Here is an 18,619-nt window from a genome sequence, read left to right as displayed (position 1 = left end):
CCCTCCCCGCCCCTCTCCACACCACCCGAGTACATCATTTCCGGCGTGTGGGCGCGCGGCTTGATTCGTTCAGTTTGGCTGGGTCTGTTGACTTCGCGGGCGCCGAGGCCGCCGCCGTTTGGGAAATGGCGGGTAAGGAGGGTCCCTCCGGGCGCATAAACGGGGCGGGTTGGACACCCGGGTCTCCGCGGTGTCCGCTCGGTGCCCTCTCGGCGAGGGAGGTTTCCAAGCCAGAGTCTGGCAGGTGATGAGCGGGGAAGCCCACTCCGCTTCGACTCTTAACCTGCGGTCTCGGAAAGCTCTGCTGGGCTGGGAAGGAGAACCGTCCCCGCTGGCGGAAACGGGAAAGGCTGTCTCGTCCTCCAGTTCGTGGCTGTTTCTCAACTCGCTTTGAAGATCGTCCGCTGACGGCCAATTCCCCAATGGCTTGTAGGAGAAAGGGGTGTGCTCAGTCCTTCAGGGTTATTATATGAGGTTGATTAGCACAGGTAGTCCTCGACTTACAACTTGTTCATTTAGTGACCGAAGTTACAACAGCACTGAAAAAAGTGACTTAGGAGGTTTTTCACAGTTAACTACCTTTGCAGCGGCCCTGTGGTTACGTAATCAAAATTTGGAGGCTTGGCAACTGCTTCATATTTATGATGGTCGCTGTGGTCATGCGATCACCTTTTGACAAGCAAAGTCAAATGGGGAAGCCCAATTCACTTAACAACCATATGCCTAGGTTTAACAACGGCAGTAGTTCAGTGAACAAAGGTGACAGAAAAGTTGTAAAATGGGGCAAAACTCACTTCATACATTTCTCATTTAACAACAGAAATGTTGGCCTCAATTGTGGTCGTAAGTCAAGGACTACCTGTAATTAGGTTGCACGGTTAATGTAAAGCAGGGGTCCTCAAACTCTTCAGCTCATCGACTCCCTTCATGAAATTTCAGATTGTTCGTCCACCTCCATGCATTCATGATGTGAAAATAATTTAGCAAATATTACTTTAATAGTCCTATGAATAATTATAACATCAATTCCTTAGATTGTTCCCTTGGAGATTGATGTTGACCACTTTGGATAAACCTGCTGTAAACTATTTCATATTATAGCCCTTACCTTTTAAGCTGTTGCAGAATAATAGACAGCCAAAATCGGCAACCATGGTGTGACTATCAAATCATTATCCTAAACAAAAGATTCTCCAAGTAAATAACCACTTAAATGTGGGTATCATGTTTGAAAATATCGGAGCATATTACTCTTAACACAGTTTTTCCCATACTGGTGCTCTCACAATGGCAGTTGGCAGTTTAATACATCTGAATGTCATTAAGTTGAAGAACAAAACAAGTATTTGACAACAAATATCTGAGTGCCTCAGTATAACTTGGGAAACTCAAAAGCCCTCTAATTTTCCTGCTTATGTTCTTTGAAACTTATTATATTATAAAATCTGTTCTAGCATTAGGCATAGGTTTTGTCTCTTTTTTGAAACAAAAGCTTATAGAATCTGCAATAATTATAAGATACGTGCTTTTACATATCTAGAGATTTTAGAGATTTTAGAGCAGAAAACTAGCCCTTCTAGGGTGGTGATCTCTAAGTGTTGCAAAGTCCCTGCAGCCAGGAATTGATGAGTGATGGGAACATTGGGATAAAACACTGAAACACTGAATTTGCACCTCTACCTTGTTTCTGTCTTCATTCTCACAGGAAGGATGAAAGTGTTGGAAAATAAACAGTGATTGAAGCTAAAAATGTAATTTGCTGACATGGATCTTTCCAGATATTTTGAGCTGCTGTACCTGGTAGTCAGAATGGGAGTTGTAGGCCAAGGCCTCTGAGAAATCCACAGTGCAGAAAGCTGATATGAAACATAAATAATTAACTTCTTTCATGGGTGAAGTTATGGCAAATGTCACAAACCTAAGTAAGGCTACCCTCCAAAATTCTATTTGTTCCAATGCAAAGTCAAATGAGTAGTGGTTTGTGTATCTTTGCTATAAGTTTTCAAGGAGATGTTAGGTAGCCATATTTTTGGACTAGTTTAGTAAATTTCTGTGCTGAGGAAAGATGTGGACTAGAGAGCCTTCGAGGTTTTGTCTTAATGCCTGCATTCTATGATTTAATCACTTTTAGAAGTTTTAGGGTGCCATCCACTGTTGTAATACTTTGAACTAATATATATAGGTTCTGAAGCAGTTCATGCCCCTTTTATTCATTACTTGTATTGAAGGATCTTTGCATAATTATCAGAGAATAGGATTGCACTGTTCTCCTTTCTCACAGTCTTAGGTCCAATATTGGCCTTACTTCCTTTGAGTTCAGTGTATTAGAGATGTCTTTGCTAAATCTCAGAATAGCATCTGCTCATGTTACATAGGAACAAGATACAACAAACAAGATACAAGATAGCATACAACTAGAGGACATTATCACAAGGTCTATATGGTCATAGATTGAGAGTCAGTATTATGCTGCTGTTTCTTAATTGCTACAAATGTTATTGTGCTAAAGCAGTGTTTCTTAAACTATTTTGGAGGATCCCAAAAGAGCTTTTGTTGGTATGGGTTATATTTATTGATATTTACCATATAAACTGTTAAACTTGACACATTCCTACAATATTTATTGAGTATCAAAATAAAGTATTAAACCAATTAACATAAATACTTTTCATAAAAACTATTTTAACAAATTAAAAATAGTAATAGTAACAAATTAAAAATAGTAATGCCACTGTTTTACATTTTTGCAAATGTAAAACAATATCTGACAAATAATTTTGAATTTATAGACTCATGACAAAGTCTTGGGGGTATTGTTAGGGAGCCTAGGACCACACTCTAAAAAACACTGCTTTAAGGGATCATTCATAGATACAGTAGCTATTTCGTCTTGAAAATAGATCCTATGCTGAATCGCATAATATATTATAGTTGTGAATAACTAAATATTTAGAAAAATTACAAGGATGAAATTTGTTCAAATGCATTTATGTCAATTTTCTAGCCTAATATAGGATGATTTATAAATAAATCTGTTAGTGGAGTATATAAATAGTTAAGTCTTCAGGTGCCTGAGTTAGTTTATTCCACTGTGGAATAAAGCAGTAGTAGAACAGACTTGTGATTGCTGCAGTTGAAATTCTGAGATAACTGGGCAAGATGAAGTGATCTTCAGAGTCTAGGCATAGGATTTCTAATAACCGAGGAAGGCAATGTACTGTGCTAAATCTTCAGTTTAATGGCTTTCCATATGCAGAAAGTAATGAAAGGACAATTATCTTTCTGCAACCTGAAATGCATAAGTAAAAGTATAATCTCTCCCAATTTGTTGAGCTTCTAAAAGTACAATGCATCTGTAAGGAATCTGGGGAGGAAAACTGGTCCTGCTCCTTGCTTTGTGGCAGTGATCTTCAGAATATGGTGTCTATTATTGGTTGCCAGCATTGGTAATTGCCAGCTTATGAAGCCAGAGAAAATATAATTGTGATAAGACCTCTGAAGTTTCAATCTGTTCACAAATTGGATTTTGAGAAAGAGAACAAAGAATTACTCTTAATATTTTTATGGGGATGGATTGAGTGTATAACCAGCCAAGTCCAATTCTATCTAGCCCTAATTCCTGATGCACTTTTACCTCAGAGGCACTGAACTGCTCTCAAAACAAAAGGCAACTGAACTATGTTTTTTCCCCTTGAGGAAGAAGACATTTCCCTTCTCATTCAAGAAGCTTCATCTGTTCTTGCTGGATTGGGGAGGAGAATGGAAGTATTAGTTCTGACATTAGTTCCTTCAGTCCTCCCCCCCCCCCCCCCCGCAAACATCCACCCAGAACTGATGAAGCTTCTTGGATGAGAAGCGAAACATTGTCTTCCTCGAGAGGAAAAAACAGTTGTCTTTTGAAAAAGCACTTTTGAGATCATGATCTGGATGACTGAGAATCTCCATAGACACTCTCAAAACAATACCCACTTTTGGAGTGTAGTCTTCAACATGTTGTTTTGGTATGATGCTCAATCCAATAGAAAGTGCATACTTTCACAGTAAGAAATTTGATCCCTAAAAGAAAAACAAGAATCCACTTGATTAGACATACTTTCTTGACCACACATTTTATTTCTTTTGGACAAATGGCATAATACAAACATGACATACTGTATGAACTCCAAGATCATAGTGAAGAGTTGTGCTTGTTAGAATATCTTTTAAGGTGCTTGTGTCCTTCCTTGATATCCTTGCTTTTATTTAAAATAAAATAATGTGTAAACTAAAATATTTGCTTAAATACGTGTGGCAAAAACTGATTTAAAATTTGTTTCCCTAGGTCTCTCTGCTATGGAAAAGAAATTGGCTGAGTACAAGTGTAGTACAAATGAAGCAATTCATCTAAAATTAGGTAAAATTTTAAATATAATTCTGATGTAACCCACTATTTCAGTAGTTTTTGCTAAATAAAAATTAATTTTTAAAGACTAGCAAAGTATCAGTAGTCTTTCATTATTATATGTGCAAGCATCTTTATAGAATTACTACAACAGTAGAATAATATGGTTCCTATTTTATTTACTTAATGATTTGTTGCATCTCTTGTTATGTGCTGGACATATTTGAAAGTTATGTGGTTGTCTTTGAACAGAGAAGTAGGCATTTTCCATCAGATTCGTGTTAGAACTGGGCTTAAATATCACTTCAGGTCAAAATCATCTTCAGGAAAGTTGGTTAATTAGCAAAGCTAGAAATGTAAGATTTATTTCACAGTCTTCTGCTAACACCCGCTTCATCTTGGAATTGCTAATATTTTATACATTTTCTTAGTCTTGTATAGTTAATTCTCGATTAGCAGTAACTCCATTGCTAAGCCTTGCAATCAGAAGCCAGAGTGAAGGTCACAAATGGTTATCATGCTTATCATATTACTGTGGGGCACAGTGAGCATAATAATTGTGAGCTGGTTGCTCAGTGCTGGAATATATGACTTGTCATAAGTGTCCCTCGTTCAACAATGTATAACTTCAAATGGTTGCTAAACAAGGACTACCTGTATTTAGTTGATTTGTATACACATTTTTGTTTTTTGATATGGAAGCGTGTGAAGAAGTCTTAGGAATTCAAGACTGTTTAAAAGATATATGTCATAAAACATATGGAGAAGATAATGGAAAATAGATTCTTCTCCATATCACTACATTCTGAATCATAAATTGTAATAATGTCAATCTGAGAATTTGCATAGGGCCTAATTATTTAATGGACTATACCTGCAGTAGAGTCTCAAACTGATTTTCTGTAACAAAGAAAACCTTGCTGTGACATGTATTTGAAACTGAAGAAAACATGTATCTATTTGGGTTTGAGCAATTCTGTGTTCCCAAAATGCATGGCTAAAGCAACACAGAAGGTTCTTCACTTCCCTCTTCCAAGATGTTTTCTTGGTGGTAACAGAAAGCTGTGCTTGCATTAGCATTTATACCCTGCCAGTAGTGGGATCAGATAAAATATATTGTAATATCCTAATAAGGAATGCTGAGTTTTACAGATTCCTAGATAACCACAATTCCATTGTAATAATGCCAACGGAAGTAGTTGACTCCATCCTATTGGAAGTGGGTTGTGGGTGAGTGAATTTAAGGGTTGATAAATATTAGCCCAGTGGTAGATAAGATTTCAGACACCGTGGTGTAGCCCTCTCTAGATGCAAAGATACTCCTCTTTTTTATACTGCTCTTCCCACTGATACGATTTCTGTAGATTAACCAAATTATGTTGGCAGATCACTGTTAGCTATTCAAATGCAAACAACTGTTTTTCCCATCAGTACGCTTCCCAGAGGATTTGGAAGATGATAGTACAACATTTCATCCAGAGTTCAGCCATCAAGTTTTTGGGGATGAGTAAGTGAGAAATAAGATATTATATAAATAGTTTTAAGACATTGGATTTTGTACTGATGCCATAAAATTTAGCACTAATGTTTATTAAATTGCATGCAGCTCTTTCAATAAATATACTTATATGGGTCTATAATTATTTTTGCCATATAATTAGCTGTGGTTAAGATCTATAGAACACTTGGCATTGCTTCTGTGTTATAAGATACTGCAATTTTCTAAAGTTGTAAGAGGTTTTAATTTCAATTTATTGAAGATTCTAATTACAATAATAATACAAACTAAATTAAGAAAGAAAGGAAAATAAAAAAGAGTAAATGGTGAAAAAGAAAGCAAAAGAACACACACACGCAATCATCATCACAAATATTTTTAATAATGGTATTGTTTTTTAAAGAAAAAAAGATAAAACTCAAAAATACTTTTGCTTAAAAATATTTTTAAGCAAAAACTTAGAAATAAGTGAAAAAATCCATCAGACAAATATAAAGTGTACTATCTTGTTACAGTAAACAGTTACAATTCTATATTCACTCACACACACCTACTGCATATACATTTGCAAGTGATAAAACATTAGAATTGGATGGATTCTCTAGAGTGATATAACATTTATATAGCTTTTGGTGGCAAAACTATCAATTGTATCTTGAGGTACTTGATAAGTAATATTATAAGTGCATGTAATCAGGCTTATATTACAGTAATATCTAAATCTTTACCCAGGTAAAGATCATACCTAATGTGCTAATTATCATCCAAAGTCATTTATTAATATTGACAGGAAGATCTTAACAGCAGTAGAGCAACTGTTATTCGTTTTTAAGAATGATCAAGTAGGGTTTATAAAAATCAGGCAAGCAGTAGGTACTATTAGGTAAGTTGTAGATTTAATAGACTTGAATACAAGGAGTCCTCAACTTATGACCAGAATTGAGTCCAAAATTTCTATTGTTAAGTGAGACTTTTGTTAAATGAGTTTTACCCCATTTTATGACCTTGCCATCATTAAGGGAATCACGGCAGTTGATAAGTTAGTAACATGGTTGTTAAGTGAATCTGGCTTCCCCATTGACTTTGTTTGTCAGAAGGTTGTAAAAGGTGATCACATGACCTTGGACACTGCAGCCATCTTAAATATGAATCAGTTGCCAAGCGACTGGATTTTGATTACATGATCATGGGGTGCCGCAAAGGTCATAACTGTGAAACTCACATTTTTCAGTGCTGTTGTAACTTTGAACAGTCACTAAATGAACTGTTGTAAGTCGAGGACTACCTGGATCAGTAACCAATTTGTAATCTTGTCACTATAGTGAAAAAGCTTTGACCAAATATATCAATAACACATACTGTGTTAAATAAGTTTGGATTTCCTTTAAAATTCATAAAATTGATCCAGATACTATATGACTCACTCACATCTAAAGTAAAGATTAATGGTTTGTTTTTTGAAACTTTCCCATTATTTAGAGGAACTAAATAAGAATGTCCATTTTTACTTTTTTGTTATTTGTGTAGAACATTGGCTTGTGTTATTAGACAATTAGGTAAAATTATCCATCAATTTTCCTATGTTTAGTTGAACATATACTGATTTTATTTGCAAATGACGTTCTTCTATTTATTTCTAAACCTTACACTAATATTCCTGTGTTTATGCAAATGTTAAATGCTTTTAGTAAAATAGCAGGATATTCCATCAAGTGATCCAAATCAGAGATGATGTCAATAGGTGGAAATCCATCCATTTAAGAAATATCAGTTCCATATTTGTACCAAAACCATTAAATATTTAGATATGGGTATACAGAAAAATATAACTCCTATATGTAAAGATTTCTTCAGATATGGGTAAGTGGGAATCATTTAAACCTCACTCTTTAGGTGAATAGCCTCAAAATAAATATTTCCATGTTAATTTATATTTTGAGAGGAATTCCTGCTCAAATATGACTTGCTTCACATCTGTCATTTTTTCATAAGCATCTTTTGAACATAGTCTATCCATAAAAACAGATATTGTTGCTGACATTGTTAATATTGTGGCTACTAATTTCTGACCCCATTCTTTAAATATCTCCTTTAGTACTTAAAATGTTAAAGCATTTTGTGTCATTTTATAAATGCCTGATCAAAGCCAAAAACAATTTTATACTTTCCCCCCTTTTTGCCTGGAATCTTTAGTCCTCTCTTGTGTCCAATTTCTAAAAATATAAAGTCTCCAAACTCTGTTACAAAATACAGTAGACAAAATAATTTTAGTTCTCATAGAAATCTGCTTATTTTACATAGTTGGTAACAAAATCTTATTCTAAAAGTTTCAATATTCCAAAATTATTTGGCACCTTATTTTGCTTATGCTGTAGTATAACTTTCTTAGATCAAAATCTTCTTTAGCTTTTTGGCATTCATTTTAAGTTCTTAAACTTGTTAATTTTTCTTTTGTTAAAAATGAAGATAGAGTCACCAAGTAGCTTTTCAAACTTGTTCTAAAGATCTCTAACAGCTTTAAGATGATTAAATAGGCAATTTCTGAAAGTCCAAGCAATCAGAATCAGAATTGAGCTGGAAAGGACCGTGATTTCAAAACAAGGTTAGCAAACCTAGTGTCCTTTAAAAGGTTCCATGTAATTTTGAGCTTGATAACATATCTCTTTGTCTCCTGGTGCTTGACACTTTGTTCTAGAGTAGGGGTCAAACTCATGGTGTCACGACGGCATCATGTGATATATCGGCACTTCCCCCTCACCCAAATCAGGTGTGGGCGTGGCCAGCGTGTGATGGATCTGGCCTGCAGGGTCGGGAATTTAACAGCCCTGTTCTAGAGTTTCCTCATGAGGAGCAGCTGTGTAGAGCCCATGTGGGTGATCTCCTGTCCTCGTTCAATCAATTAGAATCAGAATAGAGCTGCAAAGGACCTTGAAGATTTTCTAGTTCAACCCCCTGCTCAAGCAGGAGTCCCTATACAATTTGAGACAAGTTGCTGTCCAGTCTCTTCTTAAAAACCTCCAGTGATGAAATATCTACAACCTCTGGAGGCAAGCTGTTCCACTGGTTAATTATCCTCACTGTTAGGAAGTTTCTCCTTAATTCCAGGTTGCTTTTCTCCTTGATTAGTCCATCCATTGTTTCTTGTCTTACCTTCTGGTGCTTCGGAAAATAAGTTGACCCCCTCTTCTTAATGGTAGCCCCTCAAATACTGGAATACTACCTCCCACAGACCCATTAGATCACACAGGGTTGGCCTCCTCTGGGTTCCATCTACTAGCCAATGCCATCTGGCTACTACCCGGGGGAGGGCCTTCTCTGTGGCAGCTCCGGCCCTCTGGAACGAACTCCCCGCAGGGATTCGGACCCTCACCTCTCTCCAGGCCTTCCAAAAAGCCGTCAAAACCTGGCTTTGCCGGCAGGCCTGGGGTTGATGAGTTCCCTCCCCTCTCGACTTGTATGGTTGCGTGACTCTTGCTTATTTTAATTATCTGTATTTCGTTTTATGTTCCCCTTTTTCCCCTTTTGAATTGTTCGCCGCCCTGAGTCCTTCCCGGAGAAGGGCGGCATACAAATAATAAAATTCAATTCAATTCAATTCAATACTGCTATCAAGTCACCCATAGTCCTTCTTTTCTCTAGACTGGCCATACCCAATTCCTGAAACCATTCTTCATATGTTTTTGTCACCAGAAAGCCTCAACATCTTTTTTGTAGTGTGGTGACCAAAACTGATTGCAGTATTCCAGGTGTGGAATTTTCCTAATCTGTACTTGTATCTTTGGTTTTTCGTGCCTCGGTGTAAAACTTTGCTTTTTAACAAAACCATGCTGGCTATTAGTTATAACTTCATTTGTTTTTAGATGTTCACAGATGTGTTTTTTTCTTCTTCTAATAATGTTGGATTGATGTTAGGCTGATTGGTCTGTAGTTTCCTGGGCCTGTTTTTTTTCTTCCCTTTTTTGAAGATGGGAACCACATCAGCTCTTTTTCATTCCTCTGATAGTTTCCACAGGGCTCTGGGATTTTTTTTAAAGATATGGTACAATAGTTCTGGGATAACATCTGCCAGCTCCTTCAGAACACTGATATAATCCATTAGGACCCAGTGATTTATATTCATCAAGATCAGACAGATGTTCTCTTACCATTTTCTTGCTTATTTTAATTTAATTTCTAGTCTGCTTTTTACAGTTATGTTTTGGGTAGGTTGGGCTATGCTAGTATCTTTTTGCGTGAAGACTGATACAAAGAATGAGTTAAGCAGCTCTGCTTTCTCTCTTCTGCCCTTTACTCCCTTGCCATCTTCTCTTTAGTGGACCTACTGTTTCTTTGACTTTTTTCTTGTTATTTATATGTTGCAAGAAACTTTTTTTTTATTGTCTTTGACTTTTGTTGCAAGTCTTTGTTCATGCTGAGCCTTTGTTTTCCTGATTTCATCTTTGCAGATTCTGGCTATCAGCGGATATTCTGCCTTAGCAATGTCTCCTTCTTTCCATTTTTTTGTACTTATCCTTTGTGTCTTTCAGTTGATCAGAGAGATCTTTGTGCACATTACAGTGTTTTTGGAAGTCCCTTAAAGTTTAGAAGTAGTTTTGTCATGTGAAACAATAGGCTGCTATTTTAGAAATATGAACCTTAATGTCTTTTGGGCTTGTAGTTCTTTAGATCCAGATAAAGCTAGAGCTTAATTGTTATGAATGTCATAGCACTCACTTTTTCTTATTGTTTTAACCTATAGACCAACATAATCTATTTCACTCCAGAAAGTTAACAGCATTAACAAAAAATCCTCAATGTAGTTTAAGCATCTATGGTAAACAGGAACACAATTACTTTAAATTAAGTTTAAAATCAAAATAAAACTGAGCAGCCACCAACATTAGCAAATCAATAAGTCTACTGTGTGTGTGTGTGTGTGTGTGTGTGTGCGCGCGCGTGTGTGAGTGAAGAGATATAAATCATACCAGGAGATGTCAGCATTTTTATGCAGTATTGGGAACTACTGAATTTGTGGATGAATTAAGTAGAATCCAAACAAGACTGGGTAATTTTTGTCTATCACATGGTCTGGCATCTCCAGTATCATTGCCCAGGAAGATACAAGTTTGCAAATTGATTCTGTTGGATGAGAGTTTCACCCAACCTCAGCAGGTGCATCAGTTGCTATCTTACCTAAATGTAAGGACCTTGCAATACGACTTACACCCTCATTTGCATTTGCCTGAATTTATACAATGTGCTATATATCTTTTCCTGTGAACACCACCCAGAAACCTCAGAATGCAGTACCTGACTACTAGCCAGCCTGTGACAATATAAGCAAATTACAACTGTGCTCTAGGCTGTGCACTGGCTTTCTGTTGGCTTTAAAGTGCTATTTTTGACCTTTAAAATCCTGGGCTTGGTTCTGAGGTATCTCCTGCTACAACTTTTGTAAAATGCTTAACCTGAGTCACTTGGAATATTTGACTCTGATTGCTGCCATCCATTTATTTATAAGGTTTTTTAAAAAAATATTTTTGAACTTGTTTTTTATATGTTATATGTGTATTTCATTGATTTTTATGCTATAATATTACAGCATAATTATTAACATGTTTTGTTGCTAATGCCTGATACATTAGGGAATCTTATAAAATAATATTAAAATATTTTTTTCTGGGTACAAATGAATTATAATCTCAATGAGAAATAATAATTTTGTGATTGTGTTGGCACATCTCAGCAATGATTTGCTCTGTGTTTGAAGCTGAATTGTTTTAGGTGAATAAATCACAATTTGAAACAATTATTTGTCAATTGCATCTCTGACTCAGAATGATATATAAATATTAATGGTTTTCGTGTTATTTTTGGTTCATTTTTATACACTACTAAATACAGAAATAAATTCCTAGAGGTACAAAGTAGGAACAACTAAAATGGAAATATTGAAATCAGAAGCCAAACATCTCAATTTCTCATCTATAAGATTGTCTTGCTCAAGAAACTATAATTAATTAAAACAAATTGTGGATTACTGTGATGTATGATAATTGTTTTAGGAATTTACTAATTTTCAACTGTAGAAGAGCATTTCAGAAATTCAATTTGTGTTTCTCCTACAGTGAAGTTGCCTTTGGTTACAAGGGACTGAAGGTTCTTTTGTATTACATCGCTGGTAACTTGTCAACGCTGTTTCGCATTGATTATACATCAAAAGTTAATGAGAACTTCGAGTGTGTGGAGGTAAAATCAAATATTCAGATGTCATCTAAACTTGTTAAGGTTGCTTCTCTTCAGCTTTTTATGATCACATGTTTATTTTTAAACTCCTTCACTATCACAATCCATATATCTTTTATTATTGTACTGGGAATAATGTTTAATGAGTATTATAAACAAGCTTTCTAGAAATTTGTCATCCTTTGTTGGAAAGTCTGCTTTATACAAGTAAATTGCATACGCATCAGAAGTCTTAATGTTATTTCATGCTTCAAGTATATTTGCCTGAAGAAATTTTCACTTATATATTTGTATTTATTTGTATCTGTTAGTTTGAAATAGAACTGATGTAAAACTATAATTTGTCTGACCGCATGGGCCACTTCAGAATTACCACATGGCAGCTCTAAACATAAGAAGTGCTATTTTACATTGTTGGTCATTTTTGAGTATTCTGAGAATGTGATGATGCTAGGTAATAGGTTTACTCTAAGGTATGCAGCTACATCTCTCTTTTAATTAGGACCAAAACATTGTTTCTTTTCGGCATTTGATATTGATAACCTTAATCATCAGGACTAAAGTAGACTGTTGGGCTCAAGAATTCAAAAAGTTTCCCAGGAATCTTTTTATTATGTGTTGCTGCTCTTTTTTACTTTGAATAATAAAACTAGGAAGATGGGCAGAGTGCCTGTGGAATGTTTTCCATATTGCAGAGTAATTTAGATATATTTCAGTTTGTATTTTGACAATTTTTGAGATTGGAAATTAAGGTATAGAATATAGATTGTTCATTAGGCTAACAATATGTGAAAAAAAAACGGACCCGTAAGTATATTGTTTTATTTTTAATGTGGCGGAGGGGAGTTGTAAAATTATTTTAATAAAACATTACCTTAGTGTTTACATTGAATCTGCTTTTACTTGTTCACAATTTTGGCAACTTGGACCAATTGTTTCAGTTGATGGAAGAAAATGGTAGACTGTTAACCAGTGCACAAGACCAGAAACATTAGTCTGAGTTTTAACAATGGCTTATTTTATGGCATTTTACCTGTATCTATAGTTGGCTAAAGTACCTTGTAAGCAGAAAGATGCGATTTAAATCATAAAAGAGCTGTCTTTTTTCATTCAGTGCTGACTTCCATGAGCCTAATAGGATTTTTAACATGTAGAATAAAAATGTACTACAAGGTAATGCTACATTAAAAATAGCTTGGTTTTCATCTCTTAGCCTTCTGTTTTTATTATTATTATAGTCTCTAAGAGTTACTTCGGCAATTCTAGAACAGCTAAATAAAGGCAGGCTTGTATCTTTATACACATAGATTTCATTTAGAAAAATGTCTTTTAGCCTTGTCTCTACCACTTTAATAAGTTGCATAAGATGAAAGCAAATTCGTAGAACCTTATACATTAATTACACAACAGCATCTTATAAATATAAAGCTGATATATATGAATGTTAATAGCATCAAGGCATTAAGAATGAAGTATGCAAGGGCTGAACTCCATCCATACTCTATGTCCCAAAATATAGCTAATAGTGAAGTATTATTCCTTTGCAGGTGCATTGCTTCTACTTAGGGGGATAATAGTTGAAAGGACTGCCATTAGCAGTGTGTTGTATTAGCCTTTTGTAGTGTATTTTGTCCTAAGCATCTTAATTTCCCAGTTTTGAATGCTAAGTAGCAAAGGTCTTGGTTTAGAATTAATACTCATCATGCATGTAAACGGTGTGAAAGAGCTGCTTAGTAAGTTAACACAAAGTGTTCTTGTGTCAATCCTTATGGAAATAGATACAATACAAACATTACAGCTGAACTCATGACAAACTCCATTAAGTAAAAACCTGGGCTCCTTGTTCAGAGCATGGTTGAATAGAATGTAAGCTCATTTTGTTGAATGTAATGTCAGGCTTTTAGGAGTTGTACTGAGGGGGGAGGGTTTTGTTAAGTTGAGACCAATTCATTAAGTTTTATTGCCTGGTGAAAAGCAGCAATACATTATTGTTAAACTTCATCAGATATTCATGGCTAAAGAGAAGTAGTAAATGTATTCAATCAAGTGGCCGTTTGGGGGCCTGAAAAGGATTATGATGTCTGGTCAGCTGATAGTCTATCACATTTACTTTGACTATTTAATAAGGCTACTCTTAATTCAGTTTTGCTTATAAAATGTGTATGGTTTTCCTCATCCTTTGGTTAAATTAGATTTAAAAATAAGTTCTCTAGATATAGTGGTTTGCAGTCTTTATTAAATTGCTAAAGTAATTTGAGGTAGGACAGTATTTTCTGGGATTTCTTGACATTTGCATGATTGGATTTTTCTTGGATTCTAGTTGATATATGAGGATGGGAAAAGTGTCGATCTTTAAACTGGGGCTAGCAAGCCCTAGTTTGTGTCAGTTGCTTTTGCTCTTTGCTCCTAGGGTATAAGAATGGATTGAATATGCACTGCTCAGAAATAGCAAATGTATGGAGAGTATGTTTTTTTTAATTTACTTTTTGTTACTGGATAGTTACATAGTTGTATTTTATCAGAGGTTTTCAATTAGCTATAAATAAAACACCAGTGCTATTTTCACAATTTTTATTTCCCAATACTATATGGAAAAACATTATTATTGATGCTCCAGAGCAAACTCGTGTATCAGTGTCGTCATGTGATGTATCGGGACTTTTTCCCCCTTTGCTAAACCAGGTGGGGGCAGAGTCAGAGCACATGACGCATCTGGCCACAGGCAACGAGTTTGACATCCTTGCTCCAGAGCAAGCGTGGATAAAATCAGTTATAGCATGGTTTCCTGCCATTTTCAGGAAAGACAGATATAAAAACTGTAGTGTAAACTAATACATGTTATGTTTTGTTTTGTTTTGTTTTAAAAACACCTTTGAAAGCCCAGGAAGAAACCTGAAATCTAGTGCTGCCCAAGTGTACAACATAGTCCCATCCACATGCCATTTTTCTTCCCACTGCTGCACTCAATTTCCCAAATATTGATCATGCTATTGTAAATAATCAGTATATTATTAAGAATATACAGGTAGTCCTATACTTACAACAGTTCATTTAGTGACCATTCAAAGTTACCTCGGCACTGAAAAAAGTGACTTATGACCATTTTTCACCCTTATAACTGCTTTAGCATCCTCATTGTCACGTGATCAAAATTCTGATGCTTGGCAACTGGTTCATATTTAAGACGGTTGCAGTGTCTTGGGGGTCACGTGATCAGCTTTTGCAGTCATCTGATAAAGGCAATAGGAAAGCCAGATTCACTTAACAACCTTGTTACTAACTTAACAACTGCAGTGATTCACTTAACAACTATGGCAAGAAAGGTCGTAAAATGAGGCAAAATTCACTTAACAAAATGTCTCACTTAGCAACATAAATTTTGGGCTCAAAATGTCGAGGACTACCTGTATTGGGACTATGTATTTTTTCTTAAAATAAAAATGCATATGGATTCTTCAAAATCAATATTTTTTTTAAAAAAAACCCTTTTCTATAATTTCTGTTTTCTAGGGTTTGAGGTTTTTTATTATGACTTTGATTTATAGGTACTCCTTGACTTACAACCATAATAGACCCCGAAATTTAGGTCATAAGTTGTTATGACAATTAACTGAGATACCCACATGACTGCCTTGCTCAATGACAGCAATCCTGGCTGTCACCATTGCAGTTGTTAAGCAGACCCAGTGAAAAAGCGGCAGCTCTCATTCTTACATAAAAGGGAACTGCAGATTTGGGCTGGAGAAAGAAAAAGCTTACAACTTTGTGGTCCAAGCTTCTTTTCTCCAGCCCAGCAGTTCAGTTCCCTTTCCCTTAGTGGGCAGAAGGGAACTTTGCCCATATTCCAAGCAGAATTTTGTCACAAAGCCTTTGCAGTATTGCCTGCCCCCACAAAGGAGAGGGAATTGACTCATTTCTGAGGATTGGGTACAAACACTGTGCTGCAAACGCTCCATGCCAGAATTCTGTTTGGATTTCAGCCTGGGCTTTTTCAGCCAGTCTCCCTGAAAGCAAAACTGCTTGGTGAAAAGACTCCACCCTATGTCAGGTGAAATCAATTCCCACAGGCAGCACTGTGACACTCAAAAGAGGCTGGGTGACAACGTTCCTTAGTTAGGGGCCTTCTTCACGCAGTGTCCTTGATAGCAAAAAGAAAGTTTGGCAAAAAGGCTCCAGCACCAATCTGTCAGACCCTGCTATTGCTCTCAAGGAGGCTGGGTAAAAAAGCCCTCCTGAAAGCCAAGACTTTTTCGGCCATCTCTAGGCAGGCAGCAGCAGCAGCTTGCAATCTTCCCTGCTGGCTTCCCCACTGACTTTCTGGGGAAGCCAGTAGGGAAAATTTCACATGGTGATTTCAGGTGCTTGGCAATCTGTCTTAAGTACAAACAAGTTGCCAAGTGCCCAGATTGCAATCATGTGACCACAAAGGTGCTGCAATGGCCATAAATTTGGGCTTGGGTTGTAAGACTGTTCAACTCTATCATAATTTTGAATGATCACTGAACAAATGGTGCTTAAGCCAAATATTGTCAAGCCTCAGCATTTTCTTTTATGACCTAGCTGACACCTATTTCTGTGAATTTCCTCAAAGGATTTTGAGGAAATCATTTTATCTATTTTATTACAAACCTCTGTCCTCCGACAACCAAAAAGCATAATAGCTATGGTAAATGTTTTACTAAACTAAATGTTTTGCTTAAGTATCCATTATTGAGCATTAGTGATGATATAATGACTGGGACTTTTTTGTTTCATGTTTTTGAAAGTGGAACTAAGAGTTTCCCTTAGTGAAACCTCTAAAGTAAGAAAAATACAGAAACTTTCTGATGAATTTTAAAAGGATTCTTTCACAGGGTAGATATGAAAAATATTACTTTACATTTAACTTTCCAGTAACTGAGCTTACATTCCCATTGCTTTTCCTTCTTTATTTTCAGGCGGATGATGTGGAAAGTAAAATTAGAGAAATTATTCCCCCAGGTTTTACCAGAAGTATAGATGACTTGGTATCTCTGCTGGAAAAAGAAGTTAACTTTAAACCATTTGGGATATTGTTGCATACATATTCTTTGCATAATGAAGAAGCAGGTGAAGACATAACATATCAAATATACAAGGTAAAAAAAAAACATTTGCCCAAAGTGACAAATTTTCATGATAACATTTAAATGGCATTAAAGTTAATTGTTCGCGATATATGTAAAAAAAACTTATTTGGGGGTCATATCACTTTTTGTGCCTGCCAAAGAATCTGAATGTACCCTTCTAAGAGCTCTTTTCACATCTGTGAAAAGTTTCACCTGACTTTTTCTAGCTTTTTCCCTAGGCTGACATGACATGCCCAGGCTTTCGAGAGTATCATGAAAGGCTTCAGACCTTCTTGATGTGGTTTATTGAAACAGCGAGCTTTATTGACGTGGATGATGAAAGATGGAACTACTTTCTAGTGTAGGTACAATTCTAAAGCAATAGTGGACCTTATTACTTCCATAAAGGCTGCATTTTAATTGTGGCTGGCCAATTATTGGGACAGTATAATGATATTTTTCTCAGGACAGGAAAAAACTATTGTTTATCAAGCTGGAGTTTGCATCCATTATGTTTCGCAAGACCTTGAGAATAGAGCCAAATTAAATACTGTTGTCCACTGGAGCTCTGAATGTAGGGCTTAAACAGTAAAATGAGCTTTGCCTGTGTTTTCTTTTACTTGCCACCTATTCATCGTTATAATAGGCAAGTGTGGTGAAGTGCTGTAAAGAGGTCTGATTTATCCAAGTTGCTGCACACCAATTAAGTGAATTGTACATTCAGAACATAGCAGGTGTACCCATTGGGCACGCACGGAGTAGCTTGCTGACACTGAAAATTCAGTCACAGAATAGAAAAGAAAATGGACACTGCATGGGAGCGCGACTGTAATTGACCTGCTTGGCTTTCTGTTTTATCTGCAGATTTGAGAAGTATAATAAGGATGGAGCGACACTCTCTGCGACTGTAGGCTATATGACAGTCTATAATTACTATGTGTACCCAGACAAAACCCGGCCACGTGTAAGGTAATTGGAAGCATAACACGTGCCTTGCCTTTTATTTCAGAAGAGAGGACTGTTGAAATTCCCAATAATGGTTGATAATGGTTTTAATTTTGGTTTTAATTTGGGAGGGGGGATATATTTTTTATTGAAGATTTTGGTTGGCTTTGCGTTTTTTAAAATGTTGTTCTTTGCATCTAAAATGGGAAAGAATCTCAGAGTTACATGTATACGAACTCCTTTTTATAGCAAATCATTATAAATAATGATGTACAGCTTTCAGTTAACTTTTTTCCCCTTTGTCCTGTAGCCAAATGCTGATATTGCCTCCGTTCCAAGGAGAAGGCCATGGAGCCCGGCTATTAGAAACTGTCCATAGATACTACATGACGTCTCCTACAGTGCTTGATATAACAGGTATGTGAAATGAATCTTCATTGAAGCTATTAGTCTTTTAAATTCATTTGTCAAAATGAAGTGAAC

General features: G+C 36.1%; 1 protein-coding gene across 2 annotated transcripts in view; it reads left to right on the top strand.

The window, feature by feature from the left end:
• HAT1 (histone acetyltransferase 1) overlaps positions 1-18,619 on the top strand; it is a 36,261-nt gene continuing 17,642 nt past the window's right edge. Inside the window, exons 1-8 of one of the 2 annotated variants that reach the window (XM_014054182.2) lie at positions 1-132; positions 4,322-4,393; positions 5,813-5,888; positions 11,987-12,107; positions 17,042-17,221; positions 17,431-17,552; positions 18,056-18,160; positions 18,447-18,553. In XM_014054182.2, the coding sequence (XP_013909657.1) occupies positions 126-132; positions 4,322-4,393; positions 5,813-5,888; positions 11,987-12,107; positions 17,042-17,221; positions 17,431-17,552; positions 18,056-18,160; positions 18,447-18,553 (790 nt within the window). In that variant the 5' untranslated portion in view covers positions 1-125. Of the gene's footprint in view, positions 133-407; positions 430-4,321; positions 4,394-5,812; positions 5,889-11,986; positions 12,108-17,041; positions 17,222-17,430; positions 17,553-18,055; positions 18,161-18,446; positions 18,554-18,619 lie in introns of those variants that run through there. The other variant, XM_014054183.2, reaches the window with a different exon arrangement.

The sequence above is a fragment of the Thamnophis sirtalis genome, unplaced genomic scaffold (genome assembly GCF_051295495.1).
Source record: "Thamnophis sirtalis isolate CommonGarterSnake01/CBP01778 unplaced genomic scaffold, rThaSir2_p1.2 scaffold_1, whole genome shotgun sequence".
In the NCBI taxonomy this organism is placed as follows: domain Eukaryota; kingdom Metazoa; phylum Chordata; class Lepidosauria; order Squamata; family Natricidae; genus Thamnophis; species Thamnophis sirtalis.
This window is presented reverse-complemented; position numbering and strand designations above follow the sequence as displayed.